The 22555-nt window shown below is 38.6% G+C and overlaps 1 protein-coding gene across 9 annotated transcripts in view; it reads left to right on the top strand.

The window, feature by feature from the left end:
- Positions 1 to 22555, top strand: part of KIAA0753 (KIAA0753 ortholog) — a 63318-nt gene that overhangs the window by 7011 nt on the left and 33752 nt on the right. For 6 of the 9 annotated variants that reach the window (XR_001828208.2, XM_017538853.2, XM_017538856.2 and 3 more), the window contains exons 3-8: positions 4876 to 5506; positions 8894 to 9000; positions 10167 to 10229; positions 10637 to 10852; positions 13048 to 13258; positions 22278 to 22507. Coding sequence is in view for 8 of the 9 variants with exons in the window: in XM_017538853.2 (XP_017394342.1) it covers positions 4876 to 5506; positions 8894 to 9000; positions 10167 to 10229; positions 10637 to 10852; positions 13048 to 13258; positions 22278 to 22507 (1458 nt within the window). In the remaining variant the exon portion in view is untranslated. Of the gene's footprint in view, positions 1 to 4875; positions 5507 to 8893; positions 9001 to 10166; positions 10230 to 10636; positions 10853 to 13047; positions 13259 to 22277; positions 22508 to 22555 lie in introns of those variants that run through there. The other 3 variants (XM_017538855.2, XM_017538857.2, XM_017538858.2) reach the window with 3 other exon arrangements.

The following is a 22555-nucleotide window of genomic DNA, read 5'->3' on the forward strand; positions in this document are numbered from 1 at the left end:
AGTATTTTCTAAACCATTTAAGAGTAAATTGCAGACACAATGCCCTTTTACCTCTAAGTATTTTTTTTCTAAAAATAAAGGATTCTGTTACATAGCCATAGTACAGTTTTCAGAATCAGGAAATTAACATTAAGTTACTACTATCATATAATCTACAGACCTTACTGAGATTTTGTTAGTTGTCCCTGTAATGTCCTTTATAGCAAAAGAAAATCCGAGATCATAAGATGCATTACACTGGCATGTCTCTTCAGCCTCCTTTAATCTGAATGATTTCTGAGTCTGTTTTTATATTTTGTTACATTGATTTTTTTAAGAATATAGGCCAGTTATTTGTGGATTTTCTCTCAATTTAGATTTGCCTGGTATCTTCTTACAATTATGTTCAGGTAATGAACTTTTGGCAGGAGAACCACTGAATGATACTGAGTGCTTCTCAGTGCACTGTATCGGGAGGCACCTGCTGCCAATTTAGTCCCAGCACTGACAGTGTTGACTTTCATCATTTGATTAAGGTGGTATCTGCCTAGTTTTTTCACTGTAAAGTTACTCCTTTGGTTTTTGTAACTATTTGTCTTTGAGACTATGTTAATGTCTTTTTAACACCTCAAACTTTCACCAACTACTTTGAGCATTTCTGCCTGAATCAAAATTTTATTATGATGTTTGGCTAAGAGGGATTTCTAATTTTACCCTTCCTTCTACATTTACTAGTTGCCTTGCTACTGTTAAGGAAGAACTTTCCCTTCTTTTCCTAGAACTTATGTATTTAGTTCAGCACAGACTCGTTATTATTTTAATTACCATTATTTATTTTGATACGCAGATATTTATTTTGATGTTCAAATGGTTTTTGATTTAGCCAGTGAGAGCGACTTCGAGTTGGCCCCAGTGTCTCTTTGACATGATCTCATCAGTCTTTGACCACTTTATGGTATTAAAAAACACTCCAAGGCCTGGCATGGTGGCTCACGCCTGTAATCCCAGCACTTTCGGAAGCCGAGGCAGGCGGATCACGAGGTCAAGAGATGAAGACCATCCTGGCCAACATGGTGAAACCCTGTCTCCACTAAAAATACAAAAATTATCTGGGCGTGGTGGCATGTGCCTGTAATTGCAGCAATTTGGGAGGCCAAGGCAGGAGAATCATTTGAGGTCAGGAGATCAAGGCCAGCCTGGCCAACATGGTGAAACCCCATCTCTACTAAAAAATACAAAAATATTAGCTGAACATGGTGATGTGCACCTGTAGTCTCTGCTACTCAGGAGGCTGAGGCAGGAGAACCGCTTGAGCCCTGGAGGCAGAGGTTGCAGTGAGCCGAGATTGTGCTACTGCTCTCCAGCTTGGGTGACTCCATCTCAAAAAAAAAATAATAATAAATAAAAATATAAAGATACTCCAGGCTCAGCTTGTCTTTTCCTTGTCGTAGCTCTGGAATTAACCATTTATCCAAGGACACTTTGATTCTTCAGTGGAGAATGAAATTTAGAAAATCAATATCTGGGGCTGGATGTACTCCTTGTGTCACTGTTTCTAGGCCTTCTCAGAGGACAGAACTAGGAAATAGACGTATACTTGTGTGCATATACACACATGTACGCTCCTTCATAAATGCACATCCACACTCACATATATCTATCTCTCTGCACTTTCTCATCTTTCTTTTTTTTTTCTCTTCTCTTCCTTCTATATATCTCTGTCTGTGTCTGTCTGCCTGTATGTCTGTACTAAAATTCATGAGTTCACACAGGTAATCCCCAATTCAAATGCAACACTCCATATTTCTAACTCCCTTGTCCAAGAGCATGAACGCTGGCTCTCGTTATTCACAATACATTTACTTTTTTGCTCAATCCTAGGATGTACAAAAAGTAGTTTCAGAATTGTAATCCGTCTCTGTGAAAAAAGAAGCCTGCAAATTAGAGTTCAGTAATTGTTTAGAGTACATTTATCTTTAGTCGGAGGGCGTATAGGCCAAATGCTATGTTCAAAAGTTACTGGGGTTAAGTTGTTTCATCTTCATTTTTTAGTGTGGTTATATTATTTATTTGAGATTCAGCTTGGTTTATTGATGTCTGTTGGTATTTATTTGAGGGTTTTCCACTATTCTTATGGATTTTTTTTTCTTCCTTTCCCTCTTTCTCCATTCATTTATTTCTTTTATTTCCTTCTTCCTGTCTCTTGTGTATATGTGAAACATTAACATGGTTCCAAATACAAAAAGGTGTATTCAGAAAAGTTATCTGCTACTCCATTCCCTCTTGCTTTTCCATCCTATTCTTACCTGTTCCCGTAGATAACTAATCTCATTAGTCTCTGATTTTTGTTTTCTATTTCTTTTTGTGCAAGTGATTCAGATGCATATATATTTTCTTATCTTTTTTTATGTGAAGGGTAGTGTATTATAAATAAATCTCTCCACATCAATTCATAGAAATGCCACAGAGATCTTCATTTTTTTTTTACGTCTTTGTTTTACTCTATTGTGTGGATAGACCATTGTTAATTCAGCTACTCTCCTCCATGGGCACTTATGATTGATTCCAATAATTTACAATTACAACACGGCATTGAGTAACTCTGTACATGTGTATTGTGGGAGGTGTATCTGCAGGGTAAATTCCTAGAAGTGAGACTCCTGGGTCAAAAGGTAAATGCCACACTTGTCCATCAAGTTGCCTGCTTGGGTCTCTTTCAAGTGTCTTTTCTTTCTTTCCTGCTGTAAAGCTTTTTAATTAAAAAAAAAAAAAAAACCGATGAATGCGTGTGTTTCTGTTAGATATTGCCAAATTCCCTCCATAAGAATTTTGTCAATTTACATTACCACCAGCACCTCTTCTATGAGGGTGCCTGTTTCCCACAGCCTTACCAACAACATGTATCGCTGTACTTTGAAATGTTTGCTAATCAGTTGGATAGGAGATGGTATTTCCGTGTATTTTTAATTTGTGTTATGAGATTGAACATCTTTTTATGTATTAAGGACCTTTTTTAATTTGTATTTTTTTTTTTTTTTTTTAGTAGAGATGGGATTTAACTGTGTTGGCCAAGTTGGTCTCAAACTCCTGACTTCAAATGATCCACCCGCCTCAGTCTCCCAAAATGCTGGGATTATAGGCATGAGCCACTGCACCAGGCCTATACCTTAGTTTAAAAAAAAAAGTCAATGTATAGAAACCCTTTGTATTAGCAAGTATTTTCTTACAGGTTTTCTGTTCTTTTGACTTTTTTCTTTTATTGCATATGGATTTTGTGTCAGTTAGAAAGCCTTTCCCTATACCTAGCTTAAAGTGAAATTCACTCATATTTTTTTTTCTAGTACTTCTGTCAAATCCTTGAGATATTTTAGATTATTTTTAATTTTGGAAGAAAACTTTTTTCCAAACACTGTTCATTAGTCTGTGTACTTGTCAGGTGATATCTATTTGTTTTTTCTTTAGTGAGGTTTTTAACTACTTTTTAAAAATCCAGAATACTTTCCTGAAGTTTTATCACTGTGGATTATTTTTAAGTGACTCCTGATGCATGTGATTATGTAAACACATTCATTGTGAGAGCTGGGGAGGCCATCTCCAGGTAAAGGCATCACAGGATTTGGTTCATTTAATTTGTAGGCATGGATCCTCCTCAGGTTATTTACCTGTCTTTGACAGATTCATTCTGGAAGGCCTAAGGAGGGTACATATTGAAAGCCGTAAATTTGTTTCTTTCCTTTAACCTGATAATCCTAGAACAGACCATTTAGCCTAAGGAAATAATTTTAAAAGGTTAAAAAACTAAATGTATGGAGATATTAATTGAGGTAATATTTCTATTAGTGGAAAAACTGGTACAATCTAAATGTTTATTAATAAGGTTATAGTTAAGCATGAAAAGACCATTCATCGGATTTTGGAAAATGCAACCATGAAAAATAAGAACTGTAGGAATATGGAAACATGCTTATGTTTAAGTGCAAAACAAAACAAACTTGTTATTTATTATGAGGAAAACTGACCAAAACTTGAGCCTGTGTAAGAAAGCATAAGTGGACTGTTTTGAGCAAGATCCTCTTAGGGGCAGGATAAAAGATGGATCCAGCCACCAGATGAAGTCTCAGGAAGACCTGAAGAAGTATTATTAGACGGCTTGGGTCTGGTGTGCTATGTGATACTATCCCTGGAGCAAATTTTAAGAAAGCTCCAATGGGTTATATTGGCCACTTGCTGGAGCCTGGCATTTTGAAATAGGACAGAAGTCCGTAACTGGGAAATTGAAGGACTTAGCAGTTGTCACTTGAATCTTTCTGGGTTGACTTTTAGAGGTGGTTCCCAGTATGACATTAGTACACAGAAGGATAATAGTATGGGACTGGATGATTGCAGAATAGAACCAGGGCTATGCGATGAACCCAAGGGTGTAGGAGAGTGGTGGTGTCTATCAATAAAACAGAAAAATACTTCTTTTTTTTTTTTTTTTTTCTTTTTTGAGACGGAGTTTCGCTCTTGTTACCCAGGCTGGAGTGCAATGGCGCGAACTCGGCTCACCGCAGCCTCCACCTCCCGGGTTCAGGCAATTCTCCTGCCCCAGCCTCCTGAGTAGCTGGGATTACAGGCATGTGCCACCATGCCCAGCTAATTTTTTGTATTTTTAGTAGAGACGGGGTTTCACCATGTTGACCAGGATGGTCTCGATCTCTTGACCTCGTGATCCACCCGCCTCGGCCTCCCAAAGTGCTAGGATTACAGGCTTGAGCCACCGCGCCCGGCCAGAAAAATACTTCTTAGCGCTAACGATCTGGTGGGCGAAATTTTAGAAATTTGATTATAGACATGTACCAATTGTGCAATAGGTAATTTTTCTAATGTCTGCTTACTTGTATTTGCTTTTTAAAGAACCAGCTGCAGTTTAATAGGAATGTTCCTACCCATTCAAGCAACTTGGCAATCCGATATTCTTGCCCACATGCCATTAGAATTGAAAAACTGAAGCACTTGTACAATGAATCATACCATTGTAAAGACGCAGATTGTAGAGTTGGTCCTGACCTAGGCAGTTCTGTTTCATTTTCCGTCATATCAGAAGAGAGACTTAGCTATGCCGTCCACCTGGCCAGAAGAGATGTGAAACGAAGACAATTCGAAGAACACATGAAAGAACATCATCTCAGAAGTCAGCCTCAAAGCTCTCAGAAGTGTGGACATACTAAGTGTAAAATACCTGACCACAGGGTGGAAAGGAAGGAACCAAAGAGTCAAGCAGTCTGTCAGTGCAGCCACCAGCCATCCAAAGTAGAAATCTCCAGCTCAGGCGCCAAAGTATACCTTTACTCATCTCATCCAGGCCAGTCAGATCTAGATCTTACCATGCCAAATTCACCACCCACCCATGATCCGGGACTTCAGCCTCATCCCAGGATAGGTGACCACAAAAACATCAGTGAACAGAAAAGCCTGCTAGAAGTCCAGCGACTCCAGAAAGAATTGAGCAGTTGTATCCACAAAATTGAAGAGGTAACTAAAAAAGGTGAGAAAAATTTGATTCTTTGCTTTGACCTAAGGCTGTGAGTGTGAGATAGTTTAAATGCATTCCTTCAGGACTCCCAGCCCCTACAGCAATTTCATTCCTTCCTTTGTGTGTTGGTTCACTGGAGTGTGAGCACTCAGGACAAGACAGGCTTGGAGTTTGACCCGTGTCTTGCCCCAGCTCCTCTTTCCAGCAGAGGGACATGAAGGAACTTCCTCACTGTGGCTGCCCTTGGAATGTGCACTGCCTGAGGGCCCAGCCTAGGAAGTGGCATTAATGTTGTCTGAACCTGAGGTCTTCTGGCTCCTGAGTGCAAATTATCCTATCATGTTTTCCCTCTTCTGGGAAAATAATTTTTTTAATTTGCTCAAAAAAAAAGCGTAATGTATATATGTTATAGATAAAACCCATTCTCCCTTGGGCAGTATTTAGGTAAGTATACACCAATGACAAGGGAAGTTGTGGGTATATGTGTAAAATGTTTGACCACAGGGTAGAAAAGAAGGAGTATAATCATCATATATGTTTTTCTACAGTTCTGCAGTGTTCTCAGGGCCCTTGCATTTCCCTGCTGAGGAGAAGACTGGTTCCACTGGAGAATTTGGGGTTACTGTACTAACAAGTAGGAAATCAAGCCCAGCTTTCAGACAGCAAGGGTTACAGAGTTGAGCATCAAAAGAAACTGTTACACTAGGATACTACACAGCCTAGAATTATTTTTTGTATTTTCAATTTAATATATGCATATGTGCATATGTGCATCTTATGTAAAGAATTTAAGGTACCTTAAGAAATACCTGTGATTGAACAAGATAAAACAAAAATGTGCATGAGTATATTGTGGCAGAGGAAAAAATAAGAAAGGAAAAACATTTACTAGGGATGACTCACAAATTTGCTTCTGAGCTTCTAGAAGCCAGCTAAAAAGGGAGCTTCAATCACCTGGAGAATTTACAAAGTCTAAGACAGAAAAAAACTATTGCATAAGGAAAACAATTATTCCACATATTAAGGCCAGAAAGAAATTTCTCCTGTGGGTCTTCTTAAAGAATGTGTTATATAATGAACAATTCAAAAATGTTTCAGTATAAAAGTAACAGAAATGTTGTGGCTTGTTTCTTCTGACACGACTTAGTGTCAGCCTGTGGCATGACTCCCCACATACTTTGAATAGAAGCCCTGCTACCAGGGGAATGAAGCCGTGAGGTCCACTGCTCTGGTGATCTGGCCTAATACGGGGGAACTGTTAGAATAGAGCTTTCAAAGTCTCCATGAGGAAGGACTGGGTTGGTTTATTTTATTTACAAAGATTTTCAATCTGTCACAAGTCAATACCTTGTGAACTGTAATGAAAATGTCACAGTAGTGGCAAACTGGTATGGAAATACATAAATGTATAGTTTAAATTTCTGTCCTTACCTTTCATGGACTAATAATAGTTTGCGTAGCCCCTTGCTGCAAACCCTCTTTCAAGTAACCCTGAAGCACCCATTTGTGCTTCCCAAATGCTGCTTTGTAGACTGACACAAGTGCTGCATCAGAGTCATCTGCAATGAGCCTTCAAAACCTGCCACCTAAGCCTGTCCCATTCCTGTTCATATAAATATAGGAATCCAGATTTTCTCCCTACCATGCAGCCCAAACAAGAGATGAAAATAATTAGACATATAGGCTCTCATGAGACTGCGTCTGTATGTACATCTCCTGACTGCAGATTTCTGCTTTCTTCCAAACAGGCTTACGCTCTTTGCATTGTTTGATGTTTCCTTTTTTAACTCCCATATCATCCTTTTTTATTTATTTTTTATTTTTTTGAGACGGGGTATCACTTCATCAGCCTGTTTGATGTTTTAAAGAGTAAATATTAAAAATTTGAACTTATAAAATATACTTTTACTAATTAAAGATTGTCTTTTCTTTGACAATTGGAATATATTGAAGTTTTGTATAAGAATTTGTTTGTGTAAGTGTATTTGAAAACCAGGTCCTGGAAGGAATAGATAAATTGTATCTCCTTTAGGCAATTTTCCAGAAACAGTTTCTTTGAACCAATCTCTCGAAGATGTAGAGCACCAGTGTGTACAAGGGGATGCTTCCTGAGAAATACATGAAGACTCTAGACACTCAAATAATTTTGAGACTTGCTATCTTAATATGTTAGAGAAAGGATTTGTCGTTTGAATTCAAGATTAAGGCTGGGCATGGTGGCTTACTCCTGTAATCCCAGCACTTTGGGAGACTGAGGTGGGCAGATCACTTGAGGCTAGGAGTTTGAGACCAGCCTGGCCAACATGGTGAAAAACCCTGTCTCTACTAAAAATACAAAAAGTAGCTGGGAGTGGTGGTGTGGACCTGTAGTCTGAGCTACTCAGGAGGCTGGGGCATGAGAATCACTTGACCCGGAGGTGGAGGTTGCAGTATGAGACTGGTGACAGTGTGAGACTCTGCCTCAGAAAGGAAAAGAAAAAAAAAGATTAAGATAAGCTGCTATCTTAATATCTCTCTCTCTTTTTTTTTTTTTTTTTTTTTTTTTTTTTTTTTTTTTTTTTTTTTTTTTTTTTTTTTTTTTTTTTTTTTTTTAAGACAAAGTCAGTCTCACTTGGTCGTCCAGGCTGGAGTGTAGTGACACAATCTCAGCTCACTGCAACCTCTGCCTGCTGGGTTCAAGCAGTTCTCCTTCCTCAGCCTCCTGAGTAGCTGGGATTACAGGTGCATACCACCACGCCTGGTTAATTTTTGTATTTTTAGTGGAGACAGGGTTTTACCATGTTGGCTGGGCTGGTTTCAAATTCCTCACCTCAGGAGATCTGCCCGTCTCGGCCTCCCAAAATGCTGGGATTGTAGGTGTGAGCCACCGTGCCTGGCCGGGATTTCTCTTTTGAATTAAACATTTGATTATTCTCTGTTAAACAGCAAAGAGTAAAGAGCGTGTTAAGTGTCTTTCAAGACATACTGAGTGGCTGATAAACAGGCATTTATTAATACCTTCTTTACATTGTAAAGCTAATCTTGCTAAACATAAAAATAGGCCAATAAGGAGTTTTTGAAAAAATAGCAAGAATAACAGATTCTGGCTCAATATAAGGAATTCTAAAATAGTAAGAGATGCCTCACAATGAAATCGCAGTCCAGTGGGAATTCTGGCTGTAGGGGAGCTTGATGGAGTAAATGTCTTCATGTCTCTTCCATCTCTCAGCCAGTACACAGGTCCACTTACTGCTGGTTCTTAGCTGATGAAAAATGAAATTTTCTGTTATGATAGCCTCATTTTTTTTCTTAATAAAACCAGAGATCTTCAACTTCATTATTTTTGTAAGTAATCAACTTCTATAAGCTTTATTATAAGGTTTATAATCCACTTTTGGGGAAAACTATTAATATTTTCAGATAGACTAGAAGAAGCTTTGGATCCAGATGAAGAACGTCGAGTCCGTATCAGGAGACAGGAGCAAGCTGTTCGCTCTGCCCGAATGCTCTACGTCCTCCAGCAGCAGGTGTGAAAAGTTCAGGGAGAAGTAGTGCAGTCAGCCTTGTGTACTGCTTCCTTAGAGAGTTTCAGTTTTCCTTTTGTCTCAGACAGTTTAGCGCTAGAGTATCCCATAGGAGTTCTGACAGATTTGTGAGGCTCAATTTCCTGAACACATGGGTAAATAATTCACATTCTTGTTGTAATCTGCCTCTGTGTGTGTGTGTGTGTGGCCAAACTTCTTAAACAGAGGTTCTTGATTTTTTGAGGTCATAGACTTTTGAAAATCTATTAAAAGCCACTCCTCCCCATCCCCAAGGTGCTTATACATTATATAGCACATGTTTTTGTATAGGAAGTCAGGTGGGATCAGTTACCCTGAACCCTTGGTCCTAGCTATGGACCCTAGTGCTAGAGGAAAGAGACCTTGTTAGTTTCCCATGTATTTCATGTTTATAATATTAGAAGCTTGTAGATAGTAAATAATTTGATTATTCCTTATTAATTCGATTATTCTTTACAGCAAAGAGTAGAGTTCATGCTAAGTGTCTTCCAGGACACCTTTAGTGGCTGATCCACAGGCATTTATATTCTTTACATTGTGATGGATTTTTAAGAAGTGTTTGCTTTGATTTTAATGCCTTATACGTTGGCAAGCCATTTATTCATTTCTGGTCACTGAAGTCACATGTTAGCCTTACTGCTTGAACCAAAAACTGTATTTTTCATTTTTAAGAAAATACCTGAGTTAGATTTTCCACTGTATTCTTTTGGGTTCTATTTCAGTTCTTATTCTATGCTGCTGCTGTAGAGATTGCTCTAAAACATGACTCTTGTCAGACCTCTGCTGAAAAGACTTTAGTGGCTCTCTGTAACTTAGAGGATGAAAGCTAAACTCTTCAGCATGGCATGTAAGACTTCATGATCCGGCCTGCCTCCATTTCTAGAGTCACCTCCACCTTCACTCCTTCATGCTAAATTCCTATTACACTGGGGACCAAGGGATGGAAGGTGAACACTGCCTAGTCACCACCATGAACTGGAAACCAGTAACTGTATTTTGGGTGCCTTTTTTCATTTTTAAGTGACTTGAATTAATAATGGTTATGTTTTAGATACATCACTGTATCCTTTTTTACAAAAAAGATCAGTGGAAAGGTATGAAGTTTCTTCTTTCCCCTTTTTATAAAACAGGTAAAAGAAATCCAGGAAGAGTTGGATAAATTGAGTCCACATAAAATTAAACACACTAAGAAGGTATGCTGCAATTAAATTATGATCAATTCTTATTTAAAAATCACATTTCCCAATGTTTTCTTAGTATTGTATAAGGCCCTCTGCACTAATGTTATTTTCAGTACTTATGGAAACCTGTTCATGAGGGAGTGAGCACCTTAAATATTCTGAATATGGTTGCCTTCCAAGGAACAAGTTCTAAAAAATAGATTTTTGTTGTTGCTGCTGATATAAGAAATTGGGAGGAGTAGGGAAAACACCGTCACTAGAAAACTTTAAACTTTACAACTCCCTTTACTATGAAAAGGTTTTCACTGTAGAGAGCATTTTATACAGAAAGAAGATAGGCTATAAATATTGTTAGAAGCTGGGTGAATGTTAGGAAGTTCTGAGTGTGGAAATAATTTCTCCATCTTGTTTGTTACCAGTCATGGGCAATGTCTAGGCTGGCAGCTGCCCATCGAGGAGCCATTCGGGCCTTACACATGTTCGTCACTCAGTTTACTGACCGAGGGGAGCACCCCCTTCCTGCTCGGTGCAGGGAACTGGGCAGCCTTATTCGCCAGCTTTCACTTTGTTCTGCCAAACTGGATGCAGACCCTTCTGTTCCTGATGTGGTTATAGACATTCTGCAACAAATTGAGGTATGGAATTGATTACAGTTTTTGTTAGGGGTGTATTGCAAGTAATGCTTACTATTACCTAGTTTCATTAGGATTTATGGAGAACACAAGATAAAGCTGTTACCTAGTGAATTAAAGCTTTGCAGAGGGCCCAAGGATCACTTCATTTTTATTTTGTTATTTTTACGTTCTAGCCTATATTATCGTATTTCACTACTTTGAAAATTGGTGACTTGAGTATAAAACATGTAACAACTTTAACCAGGCTCATTAACTAAACAGAATGTCCTATTCCCTGGCCCATGCCATTTAAGAAAAAAATGTAGAAAAGGAAACCAGAAAAACATTCTTAAATTAGAATATCAGTGTTTAATTTAGATGGATTTTTGAAAAGAAGAAACACTGAAAGATACAGTATGTGGAATCAGAGCCTCAAATCTGGTGATATAGCTAGAGACTTGTAGAAATCTCAGCTGGCATGTATTAGACAGGAATGGATAATGTTCTTAGTTTTCATTGGTGACAAAGACAACAATAGCAATATGCCATTAATTTTATAGTTCTCTGAAGTTTGCATGGTGTTACTATGTAATTATGCCATTTGAACCTTTCTGTGGCAGTATGCTTTGAAATTGGTTTTACTACTGTTGTACAGATTAAGATTTTTTTAGAAAAAGCAAAAGTAGGAGAGATGACAGTTATTTTCTTGGGAGCTAGAGATCAAATTCTATCTTCTGACTCCCATGCTAGTATTAGTTCCCCTATGCCACACATTTTCATCCGCAAATAGAAAGGTGATCTTTATGTTAGTATGGCATAGTAAGCTGTTAGCTGTAGAAGAATTCTAGATTAATGACACTCCAGTTCTGCCACCATTAACTAGGTCTTGGAGGTCTTTAAGGCCCCTTCTGCCTTCATAGGTTCATTATCAAGCAAATGTGTCTGTGATTTTCATTGGTTACATTCGTATATGTAGAACTCACAGTGAGGAATGCTATTGTCAAATGCAGACCTCAGAATTTTAGGCAGCATATCAAGTCATGTGATGCTTTTTTAACTTATCCATAAGAAGCATTTATGGGCCGAAATAACTTCATTTAGAGTATACATCTTCGTAATCCTAGAAGGGATCTGAAGAGGCTGTCTAGGCCCTCTCCCACATTTTGAGCTTGAGTAAGAGTACCTCTAACATCAGGTTTCTTTCTTTCTTTCTTTCTTTTTTTTTGAGATGGAGTCTCACTCTATCACCCACACTGGGGTGCAGTGGTGCAATCTCAGCTCACTGTAACCTCCGCCTCCCAAGTTCCAGTGATTCTCCTGCTTCAGCCTCCCGAGTAGCTGGGATTACAGGTGCCTGCCACTGAACCTGGCTAATTTTTGTATTTTTAGTAGAGACGGGGTTTCACCATATTGGCTGACCTTGTGATTCACCTGCCTCGGCCACCCAAAGTGCTGGGATTATAGGTGTGAGCCACTGTGCCTGGCCCAACATGTTACTTAAACAGAATGTTTATCTCCCCTACTTTTCAAAATGCAAGACGTGTTGTCTTTCCTGTTGTGACCTTACACCATTTCACAGCGCATTTTCTTACTATGTTACTATTCTCTGAACAAAACCTTCCTGACTGTGTGCAGTTGTCCTTAATCTGTATCGACCAGGTGGAGACTGGGCGCTGACTTCCCAGTAATGAATGGGTGGGAACTTATTAGAGAAAATGCCATTTTTAGGAAGGTGAGACACAGATCTTCTACTCTTGTTGTGTTGGACAAGTGACCAAAGCCACTGGACCTACTAAGTGTCCTTTAGTTCATGAAAATGTATGTTAAATATAGGATGTTTGCCCACTTCAAAGACTATTTGAGTTTATGAGATTTTTGTTGATGATTAAAATGCTTTTGAAGCAGATAGGATAATATTCTGAAGAATATAATTTCTAAAATGATGATCCTTTAAGATTTGGATGCCTTTAAAAGTAGTCATATTCGTTCTCTCTTTGCTGTTGGCTTTAGTGAGCTACACATCTGAAAGAACTCACAGATATTGTTGATACTAATTAATTAGATATCCTAAATAATGACATTTTAAAATTAAGATTTTGTTAACTGTCAGAGATAGCCATTTAATAACACATTTCTCTGGAGTCCTTACTTTCAGTTTGGGATTAAAAGTATACTTTTGTGAGATAAACTAAAAATAATTGACTGTTTCATGGCAGGCTTTGGAGTCTCTCTTGGAAAAGAAACTGTCACCAAAAAAGATGAAAAAATGTTTCAGTGAAGTGTGGAGCAGATTTCCTATTGGTAGCCAAAAGACCTTAGAGAGATGGCCAAGTACATCACCAAGGGGCGAGAGGAGACCCTTCACAGCAAAGAACACATTTCCACAGGAAACAAGTCGCCCTCCTGTGGCAAAGAAGCTTCTTGCTGGTATGTCTCTTAAAGTTTTTATTGCAGGATATTTTATTCATTAAAGTTATCTGGGCTATAACAGTTACTGCACTCGGGAAGGTCAGGATTTAGGACCTAGCCCACAATAGATGAACTTTAACTAGGATTAGTAAACAGCAACCAAGATGCTTCCTTAGGTTAGAGGCTGTAATATTCTATATATAGAGGAAGGTTGAGAGTAACATTTCCTTTTGCTACGTCGTAGTGTTTGGGCTACCCAAGGCAAATTCCCTTAGAGCTGGAAGCTAGAACCCTACTTTAAAAAAAAGTTTATTTTATTTTAATGATTGCACTTTAAGTTCTGGGATACATGTGCAGAACTTGCAGGTTTTTCACACAGGAATACATGTGCCATTGTGGTTTGCTGCACCCGTCANATATATATATATATTTTTTTTTCTCAGATAGTTAAATAAACGTTTGTTATTCCAAGAAGTAGAATTGTTAGGCGATACAGTATGCACATTTAAACAGATACTGCCAACTTGCCCCTTTAAAGTGGGCACACATTTATGTCTTGACTAGCAGTGACATCAGTATATATTTCCCCACATCTTCACCAAGTACATTATATAATAAAGTTTTAAAAATTTTCCAGTCTCAGTGGACAGTGGCATCTTCTTGTTTCATATTGCATTTCCTGATTCCTGGTGAGGGTTATCGTTTCTTTCACATGCTCCTTAGCCATGTTATCTCCTTTTCTGTAATTTGCCTGTTCATATTCTTTATCCATCTCCCTGCTGGGTTCTAAGTATTTTGCTTATGGATGTATATGTTATGATACTACATTTTGTTGGTCTGAGGTACACATTTGAATGCTTCTGAAATCATTATTAGTTGATGATAACTTGTAGTTAATTGTAAAATTTTAACATTGTAAACATTTTAAACATTTTTAAATTCCTGTTGATGTATAAACTACTGATGTGTCTTATAATTGATGTTTTAGATTTGATGAAATATGGGGCTTGGTTACTTAACTCTTGTATTTCTCTAGCTAGATGAGATTATCTATAAATAAATATGGACAAATCCAGTAAACTTTTTTTTTTTTTTTTTTAATTAAAGTAGAACATACAAGCTGGGTGCCATGGGTCACACCTAGCACTTAGAGAGGCCAAGGCAGGTGGATTGCTTGAGCCCAGGAGTTTGAGACCAGCCTGGGCAATGTAAGTAGACCCTGTCTCTACAAAAAATGCAAAAACAGACAGGAGTAGTGGCTCACATCTGTGATCCCAGCTACTTGGAAGGCTGAGGCAGGAGGATCACTTGAGCCTAAGAGATGGAGGTTGCAGTGAGCTGAAATTGCACCACTGCACTCCAGCCTGGGTGACCGAGTGAGCCCCTGATTTAAAAAAAAAAAAAAAAAAAAAGGGTAGAACATAAAGATAGAAAAGTACACAAAATATAGATTTATAGCTCAATTAATTACCAGAAAACAAAAACGTCTCTATAACTACTATCCAATTCAAGGAATAGAACATTACCAGCATCTAAGAAATTCCCCTTTGAATCACCCCTTCCAGTCTTTATCTTCTTCATCTTCCCCAGATTATTCTGATTTTTTTTTTTTTTTTTTAAACAGAGTCTTGCTCTGTTGCCCAGGCTGGAGTGCAGTGGTACGATCTTGGCTTACTGTATCCTCTGCCTCCCAGGTTCAAGTGGTCCTCCTGCATCAGCCTCCTGAGTAGCTGGGATTACAGGCATGTGCCACCACACCTGGCAAATTTTTGTATTTTTATAGAGATGAGGTTTTACCATCTTGGCCAGGCTGGTCTTGAACTCCTGACCTCGAGTGATCTACCTGCTTTGGCCTCCCAAAGCGTTGGGATTATAGGCGTGAACCTCCTTGCCTGGCCTGTTATTGGCGTTTTTAACTGTTTTAGAGTTCTATATTTAATCTACTTATATTTAATGAGATTAATGACATATTTGAACTTTGTTCTACCTTATTTTGATTTTCATTTGCCAAAGTTTTTTTCTTTGTTGTAAGTTACTACATTAATCAAGATTTTATTTCATTTTTTCCTCATTGATTTGAAAGTTATATATCTATCAGTCCAGAATTCAGCTGATTTATCTCTCAATCTGCCACTCTTCTGTGGAACCTTAATAGTTTAGTGTGCGACTTCTATCACAAGCGTAACTGTAAGAGACAGGACTGTTTTCCTACATACTTAAGACTCTCAGTACTTCAACTCTGACACCAAATGTGTGGATGTTTTTTGCCACACTAAACAATTATCCAGGGGACACCAACTGGGTATCCTGTAATTCAACTCAATTCTGACACCATCTACCTGGAATTGGAGTCAGATACCATTGGTTAAGTTTCAGTCCTATAAGACACCCCAACTTTAGGCACCAATCCCAAGTTTCAGGTTGTGACCTATACTTCTGATTGACAGGCTATAAAATTGGGATTCCTTTGACCCACTCCTGGGGTTTGCTAGGGTGGCTCATAGAACTTAGAGAAACACTTTACTTATGTTTACCCATTTATCATAAAGGGTATTTATAGAGGACACAGATGGAAGAGGTGTATAGGCCAAAGTATAACATGTGAAAGGGGCATGGAAGCTCCCCTCCAGGAACCTCCCCATGTTTACCATCCTGGGAGCTCTTCAAACCCTGTAGTTCAGGGATTTTTACAGAGGCTTCATCACATAGGCATGATCGATTATTAACTCAATCTCCAGCCCCTCTCTGCTACCTGGAGGATGGAGGATGGAACCGTCAATTCCAAGCTTCCAGTCATTGCATGTTCTTTCTGGTGACCAGCTCCCATCCAGAAGTCCTCCAAGAGTCACCTCATTAGAGGAAAAAAAAAAGTTTCCTTAGCCAGGAAATTCCAAGGGATAAGAGCTCTGTGTCAGGCAGTGGGGTTAAAGACCAAATATTAGGAAAAAAGATGAACCTAGCACCCCTAATGCTCAGGAAATTAGAGTAGTTTTAGGAGCTCTGTGCCAGAAGCTGGGCTAGAGACCAAATATATGTTTTTTATTGTATTACAACAAAAATCCAATTAATTCATTTCCATTAGGTATTTACTCACTTTAGTGGGATGTTCTCTTTCCTTCACTGGCAGGCAGGTAGAACTAATATAGTATCTTCCCTCTAATTAGGAAGGCTGCATTTGCCAGCCTTTCCCTTGAGGGTGGGTGTCAGATTTATTTGTCCTTGTATTCTCTATGCCAAGCCCAGCATCTGCCATATAGTTAGGCACTTAAGTGCTTGTTGAAAGACCTGTGAAGAAGTGTAATTGAGTAAGAAAAGATTTCTGAGCAGCAAATCACAGTAACTTGAATCCTGGGTGCTAGGGAGCTCATTTTGATAGACTGGTGGAAATGGAGAGAACATTCCAGGCCTTCACACAGAGAAGTATTAGCTAAATGAGTTAGAAGATTTGAGGTGCCCATCAGCTGACTAGTGAAAAATAGAGACCAGTTTCAGAAAGAAGCTGGAAAATCTGCTGACCTAAAACTCGTTACAGGAACAAATGTAGGAAAGCTGGGAGGCAGAAGGAGAAAACTTGGACCAAGAATTCCTAGATTCCAGTCACAGCTCTGCCAGTTTGTAAATCTGAGTTGACTTAATCTGTCTGAATCTTAATTTTTTTTTTTTTTTAGACGGAGTCTTGCTCTGTCGCCCAGGCTGGAGTGCAATGGCATGATCTTGGCTCAACAACAACCTCCACCTCCCAGGCTGAAGCAGTTCTCCTGCCTCAGCCTCCCAAGTAGCTGGGATTACAGGTGTGTGCCACCCTGCCCAGCAAATTTTTTGTATTTCTAGTAGAGATGGGATTTTACCATGTTGGTTAGGCTGGTCTCAAACTCCTGACCTCAGGTGATCCACCTGCCTCAGCCTTCCGAAGTGCTGGGATTATGGGTGTGAGCCACTGCACCTGGCCTGAATCTTAATTTTTTCATTTATAAAATGGGAAGGATAGTCTTTGTGTTTTGTGACTGACTTAGTTGTTGTAAGTGGTAAATTATCTAATTGCTAAATGCTGTGAAAATGTAAGGTGGCATTTTTGGTTCTTAGTAATAGCGCCAAGTTGTTAAGAAAAGGCTAGATTATGTTAGGCATATTCTAACTAAGCAAACAAATATTTGGTGGCTGTTTTAAAAGGAGTTTTTTGAGGTCATAGAGAAGTAAACTTCAGCTGTCTAGGAAATGTATTTATGGGGAACAGCTCTACAGTCCCTGACAGGGCAGGATGAATGGGCCTCGCCTGGGACCGAAAGTCAGAAGACTTGGCTTTGCTACTCCTTGGGACCTTAAGTAAAATACCTAAGATTGTGGTAATCTTCTTAGTCTTATTTTATATTTGTTGTTTTTTTCTTGTCCTTATGATCTGGATTTCAGGTTACATTTTCCTGTTTCTGTTTTAGGTATCGCTCTACCCAGTTTTTCCATTCTGATTTCCTAAGGTCTCCTCTTCCCCACCCACCCCTGAAAAAATACCCTAGGAAATCACTTTACCCTATGGAAAACCCTCCGTATGCACTCTTCATTTGGGATATATGCTTGAGCCTGATTTGATCAGCTGTCCTGTGATTTACATAATAGTTGGCTGGGACAGTTTCTTTGTAGCTTCTGAACTATTCTTGCAGTGGTTGATTGCATTAGTGTAACTTGTCAGCTATGAAGATGGTGGCTTCATTCCCACTATCAGCAGTGTCCTCAAACTCACTCCTGAAACCTATGCTGCATTTACATGCTGACCTATGCAAATCATAACTGGAAGGGCAGGACCTACAGTAGGCAAATCACAACTGGAAAGGTATCAGGACCTACAGTCAGAGTTGCTTGGATATATATAAACTTGGGAATTAAATAAATTACAGACCAAGGATTTAGTTTTACCATTCTTCCCTTCTGATTTATATTTCCTTGCTGTGTAACTTCTATAGCTTTGAAAAGTACCTAATTAAAGAGGATGCAGTGCCAGGATATCTGACCCTTGACTCACTAGTAAAGTAGTCCAAATGTAGTTTTCCTTTGATTATGAAATATTTAAAATATACAGAAAGGACTAAAAAGAATAATATTGTATATCCATTACTTAGATTTAATAAATTTTAACATTTTTGCTTTCTTCAGATTTTTTTTTATAGAAATAAAATACAGCACAGGTTGAGTAGTATCCCTTATTTAAAATCCTTGGAATCAGAAGTGCTTTGGGTTTAAACTTTTTCTGGATTTTGGAATATTTATATTACACCTACCGATTGAGCATCCCAAATCCAAAAATTTGAAATCCAAAAGGCTCCAATGAACATTTCCTGGGAGCATTTTGTTGGCACTCCCAAGTTTCCAATTTTGGAGCATTTTGGATTTTGGATTTTTGGGATTCAGGATGCTAAACCTGTAGTCCCTCATATCCACAGGGGATACATTTCAAAGCTCCCAGTGTATACCTAACACTGAAGATTTGCCGTCATTTGGAACACATTTCTGTTCATGTCTTCCAGCCATGAGTTTAATTCCTTTTCCATCCTAACTAAGCATTTATCATGAACTGTGGCCATAATTTTTCAGCTGGAGATTTGACAACAAAACTAGCTTTGAATTTCTTTTTCCTTCTTCACAATTTCATGAATAGAAGATTCAGTCTTACTAGAATTAGTAATATCATCATATGATTTTTTTTCTCTTATTAAGTGGAGAACTTTTACTTTTTCACTTAAAGGGCACATTTTCCAGCTTCTTCAGTGTATCTGAATTGCCAGCATCACTATAGTTGCTCTTTGGGGCCATTATGAAGTCAAATAAGGGTTACTGGAACACAAGCACTGCAATACGGGACAGTTGATCTGATCACCGAGACAGCTACTAGGTGACTAGCAGGCAGAGACCATCAACAGCGTGGATACACAGTTTAAAAGTTATGGGCTGGGTATGGTGGCTCGCACTGTAATCCCAGCACTTTGGGAGGCTGAGGTGGGCAGATCATGAAGTCAGGAGTTCGAGACCAGCCTGACCGACTTGGTGAAACCCCATCTCTACTAAAAATGCAAAAGCCAGGCATGGTGGTACACACCTATAATTCCAGCACTTTGGGAGGCTGAGGCGGGTGGATCACTTGCCATCAGGAGTTTGAGACCAGCCCGGCCAACATGGTGAAACCCCGTCTTTACTAAAAACACAGAAATTAGCCGGGTGTGTTGGTACATGCCTATTGTCCCAGCTACTTGGGAGGCTGAGACAGGAGAATTTCTTGAACCCGGGAGGCAGAGGTTGCAGTGAGCCAAGATCATGCCACTGCACAGCCTGGGCAACAGGGTGAGACTCCATCTCAAAAATAAAAAGTAAAAAAGAATGAAACTTACGAATTGTTTATTTCTGGAATTTCCCATTGAATATTTTTGGACCCAGAGCTGCTGAAGGATAACTGAAACTGGGGAAAGAGAAATGGGATGACAGTACAGTTGAGGTCCCTTTTGTATTTTTCCCCTCATTCCATTCTCTTTCTTCCCTCACTAGAAGTTACTATTGTTATTATATTCTAGACCTGTTGTTTTTATATTTGTACTGCTTGTATGTCTGTCCATAAACCATGTATAGTATTGTTTTATGTAAATATCTTATAATATGCATCATTTTGCAGTTTGCTTACCCCCCACTTATGTTTGTAAGGTTTTCTCATGTTGATGCATGAATTCTCATTTATTAATTTTACGGCTGTATAGGTTTCTCTTATATGAATATACCATAATTTATTTTTCAGCTCTTATTGATGGACATTCTGGTTGTTCCCGGTTTTTTGCTTTTATAAACAATGATGAAGTGAATATCTGTGTTCCTGGCTTCCTCTGTGCACATAAGAGAGTTCCTCTAGGCTTAGTATATACCCAGGATTGAAATGGCTTGGTTGCAGTGTATGTAAATCTTCAACTGTACTAGAGCAATCAGGTTGCTTTCCAAAGCAGCTGGGGAATTTACTGCCACGCTAATAGTCTGTGAGAATACTTGTTTTTCCACATCTTTTGATGGATTTAAAATGACATGTCATTGTTTGAATATTTTTTATTTTAGGTGAATTCAGTCATCTTTTCATATTTTTATTGACAATTCAGATTTTCTGTCTGAATTGCCAGTTTCTTTCCTTTGCCTATTTCTCCATTGGATTGTTTATTTGTCTTATAGTTTTGTAGGTGTTCTTTATGTAGTCTAGATACTCATCCTATGTTGATTATATGCATTGTAGAGATCTACTTCCATACTTTGGCTTGCCTATGGACTTTAAGGATGTCTTTTTGTCAGATGGAAGTTGTAGTTTAGTCCAATTAAGTTCAAATATGTCAGTATTGCCGGGCGCGGTGGCTCAAGCCTGTAATCCTAGCACTGTGGGAGGCCGAAGCGGGTGGATCACGAGGTCAAGAGATCGAGACCATCCTGGTCAACATGGTGAAACCCCGTCTCTACTAAAACTACAAAAAATTAGCTGGGCATGGTGGTGCGTGCCTGTAATCCCAGCTACTCAGGAGGCTGAGGCAGGAGAATTGCCTGAACCCAGGAGGCGGAGGTTGTGGTGAGCTGAGATTGTGCCATTGCACTCCAGCTTGGGTAACAAGAGGGAAACTCCGTCTCAAAAAAAAAAAAAAAAAAAAAAAAAAAAATGTCAGTATTATATTTGAGCTTAAGAAAGTCTCTTCTGCCCCTGTGTCATACTAATAGTCTCCTGTATTTTATAATTAAAGCTTTAGGGTTTTCTTTCCACATTTAGGTCTTCATTCCATTTAGAATTTAAGTGTTCAATTGTGAGACAAGGATCCTGTTTTATTTTTTTCTCTATGGATACTAGTAATCTTCGCACTGTTTTTTGAACAATCCAGTTCCTACTCACTGAATTATCATGCTGCCTTTGTCACATCCATCATGTTTCATGGATTTCTGCCTGTGTTTGCATCACTCCCACACTGCCTTTAATGCTTTCTCACTAAGACTTTGTCTTTGCAAGAGTAAGATTCCTGCCTCCACCCACTCCCCACTTTGTTGACTAGTCTTCAAAATTATTTGGGCTATTGGGATTTTATACTTTGTATGAATTTTAGGATCAACTTGTTTAGATCCATGAAAAAAAATCTGTTAGAGATTTAATTGAATATGCATTTGAAATTATGGATTACTTGGGGAGGGGGAGAACTGACATCATTACAGTCTGTTCATTCGTGAAAACAATGTATTTAGATTTTCTTTCATGTCCTTTACCTTGTAAATTTTTATGTAAAAGCCTTATGCTTCTTTCATTAGATTTCTTCCAACATGCCTTATAGTTTCTGTTGTCAATGTTAATGAGATTTTTTTCTCTTATATTTTCTATTAGTTATTTTGATAATGTGGAGATAATACTGATTTTATGTGTTCATCTTCTTATGTCCAGAAACCTTGCTGACCCCTCTTCTCAGCTATAATAGTTTGTCTGTGGAGTCTCTTTGATTTTCTATGTTGTCTCATCTTCAGATAAAGACAGCTTCCTTTTCCATTGCAGGTTGAATGTCTTGTATGGAGTTCAGACTTTATTCTCTATCAAATTAGGAGCCGTTGAAGGTTTTGAGTATATAAGTGACATTTAAATATTACATTTGAGAAGAAAAATTTTGGTAGCCAGGAGACAGTGTGAAGATAAACAGGGGGTCAGTTAGGAGACACTATTATTTTAGTCACAAGATATGGCAAGCCTGACCTTGGGTAATAGCAAAAGGGAAGGAAGGACAGGAATAAATGTAAGCGCTATTTTAGAATTAGGATCAAAGGGACCAAGTAAATGAGTAAATATGAGAGCGAAGATTCAGGGAGTCAACTGTGACACCTAGGTTTCTACTTATAAACCTGAATAATATTCACAGGAGGAGGAACAATGTTCAAAATATCCGCTTCTCAGCAGGGCTAGGATAGATATTTGGAGCTTATCTGTGTATAGATAATCATTCTCAGCAATTTGATTTGAATAGCATTTTCCTTAGTTTGTTCTTCAAAAATCTCCATGTAGGTCAGTATCAGCCTGAAATGGAGCTTCCGGAGACCCAGAGGTTGCAGAGTGAGCTTGATGTATTAGATGTGGATATCCTTCCGGAAGAAGGACCATTTATCCTAGACCAAAGTGCAAGCTTCAAAGACGAGACGTTAGCCGTGGCAAAAACAAAAGCAGTGCAAAAGAAGCCTATGACTGAGAAAGTGCCATTTAGGAAGAAAGATACTCTGGCACCAGCAAGACAGCAAGTATGAAATCATTCCTTTCTTTTGGCCCATTTATATTTATCCGACATT

This window comes from Cebus imitator, unplaced genomic scaffold (genome assembly GCF_001604975.1).
Source record: "Cebus imitator isolate Cc_AM_T3 unplaced genomic scaffold, Cebus_imitator-1.0 Scaffold115, whole genome shotgun sequence".
NCBI classification, from domain to species: Eukaryota; Metazoa; Chordata; class Mammalia; order Primates; family Cebidae; genus Cebus; species Cebus imitator.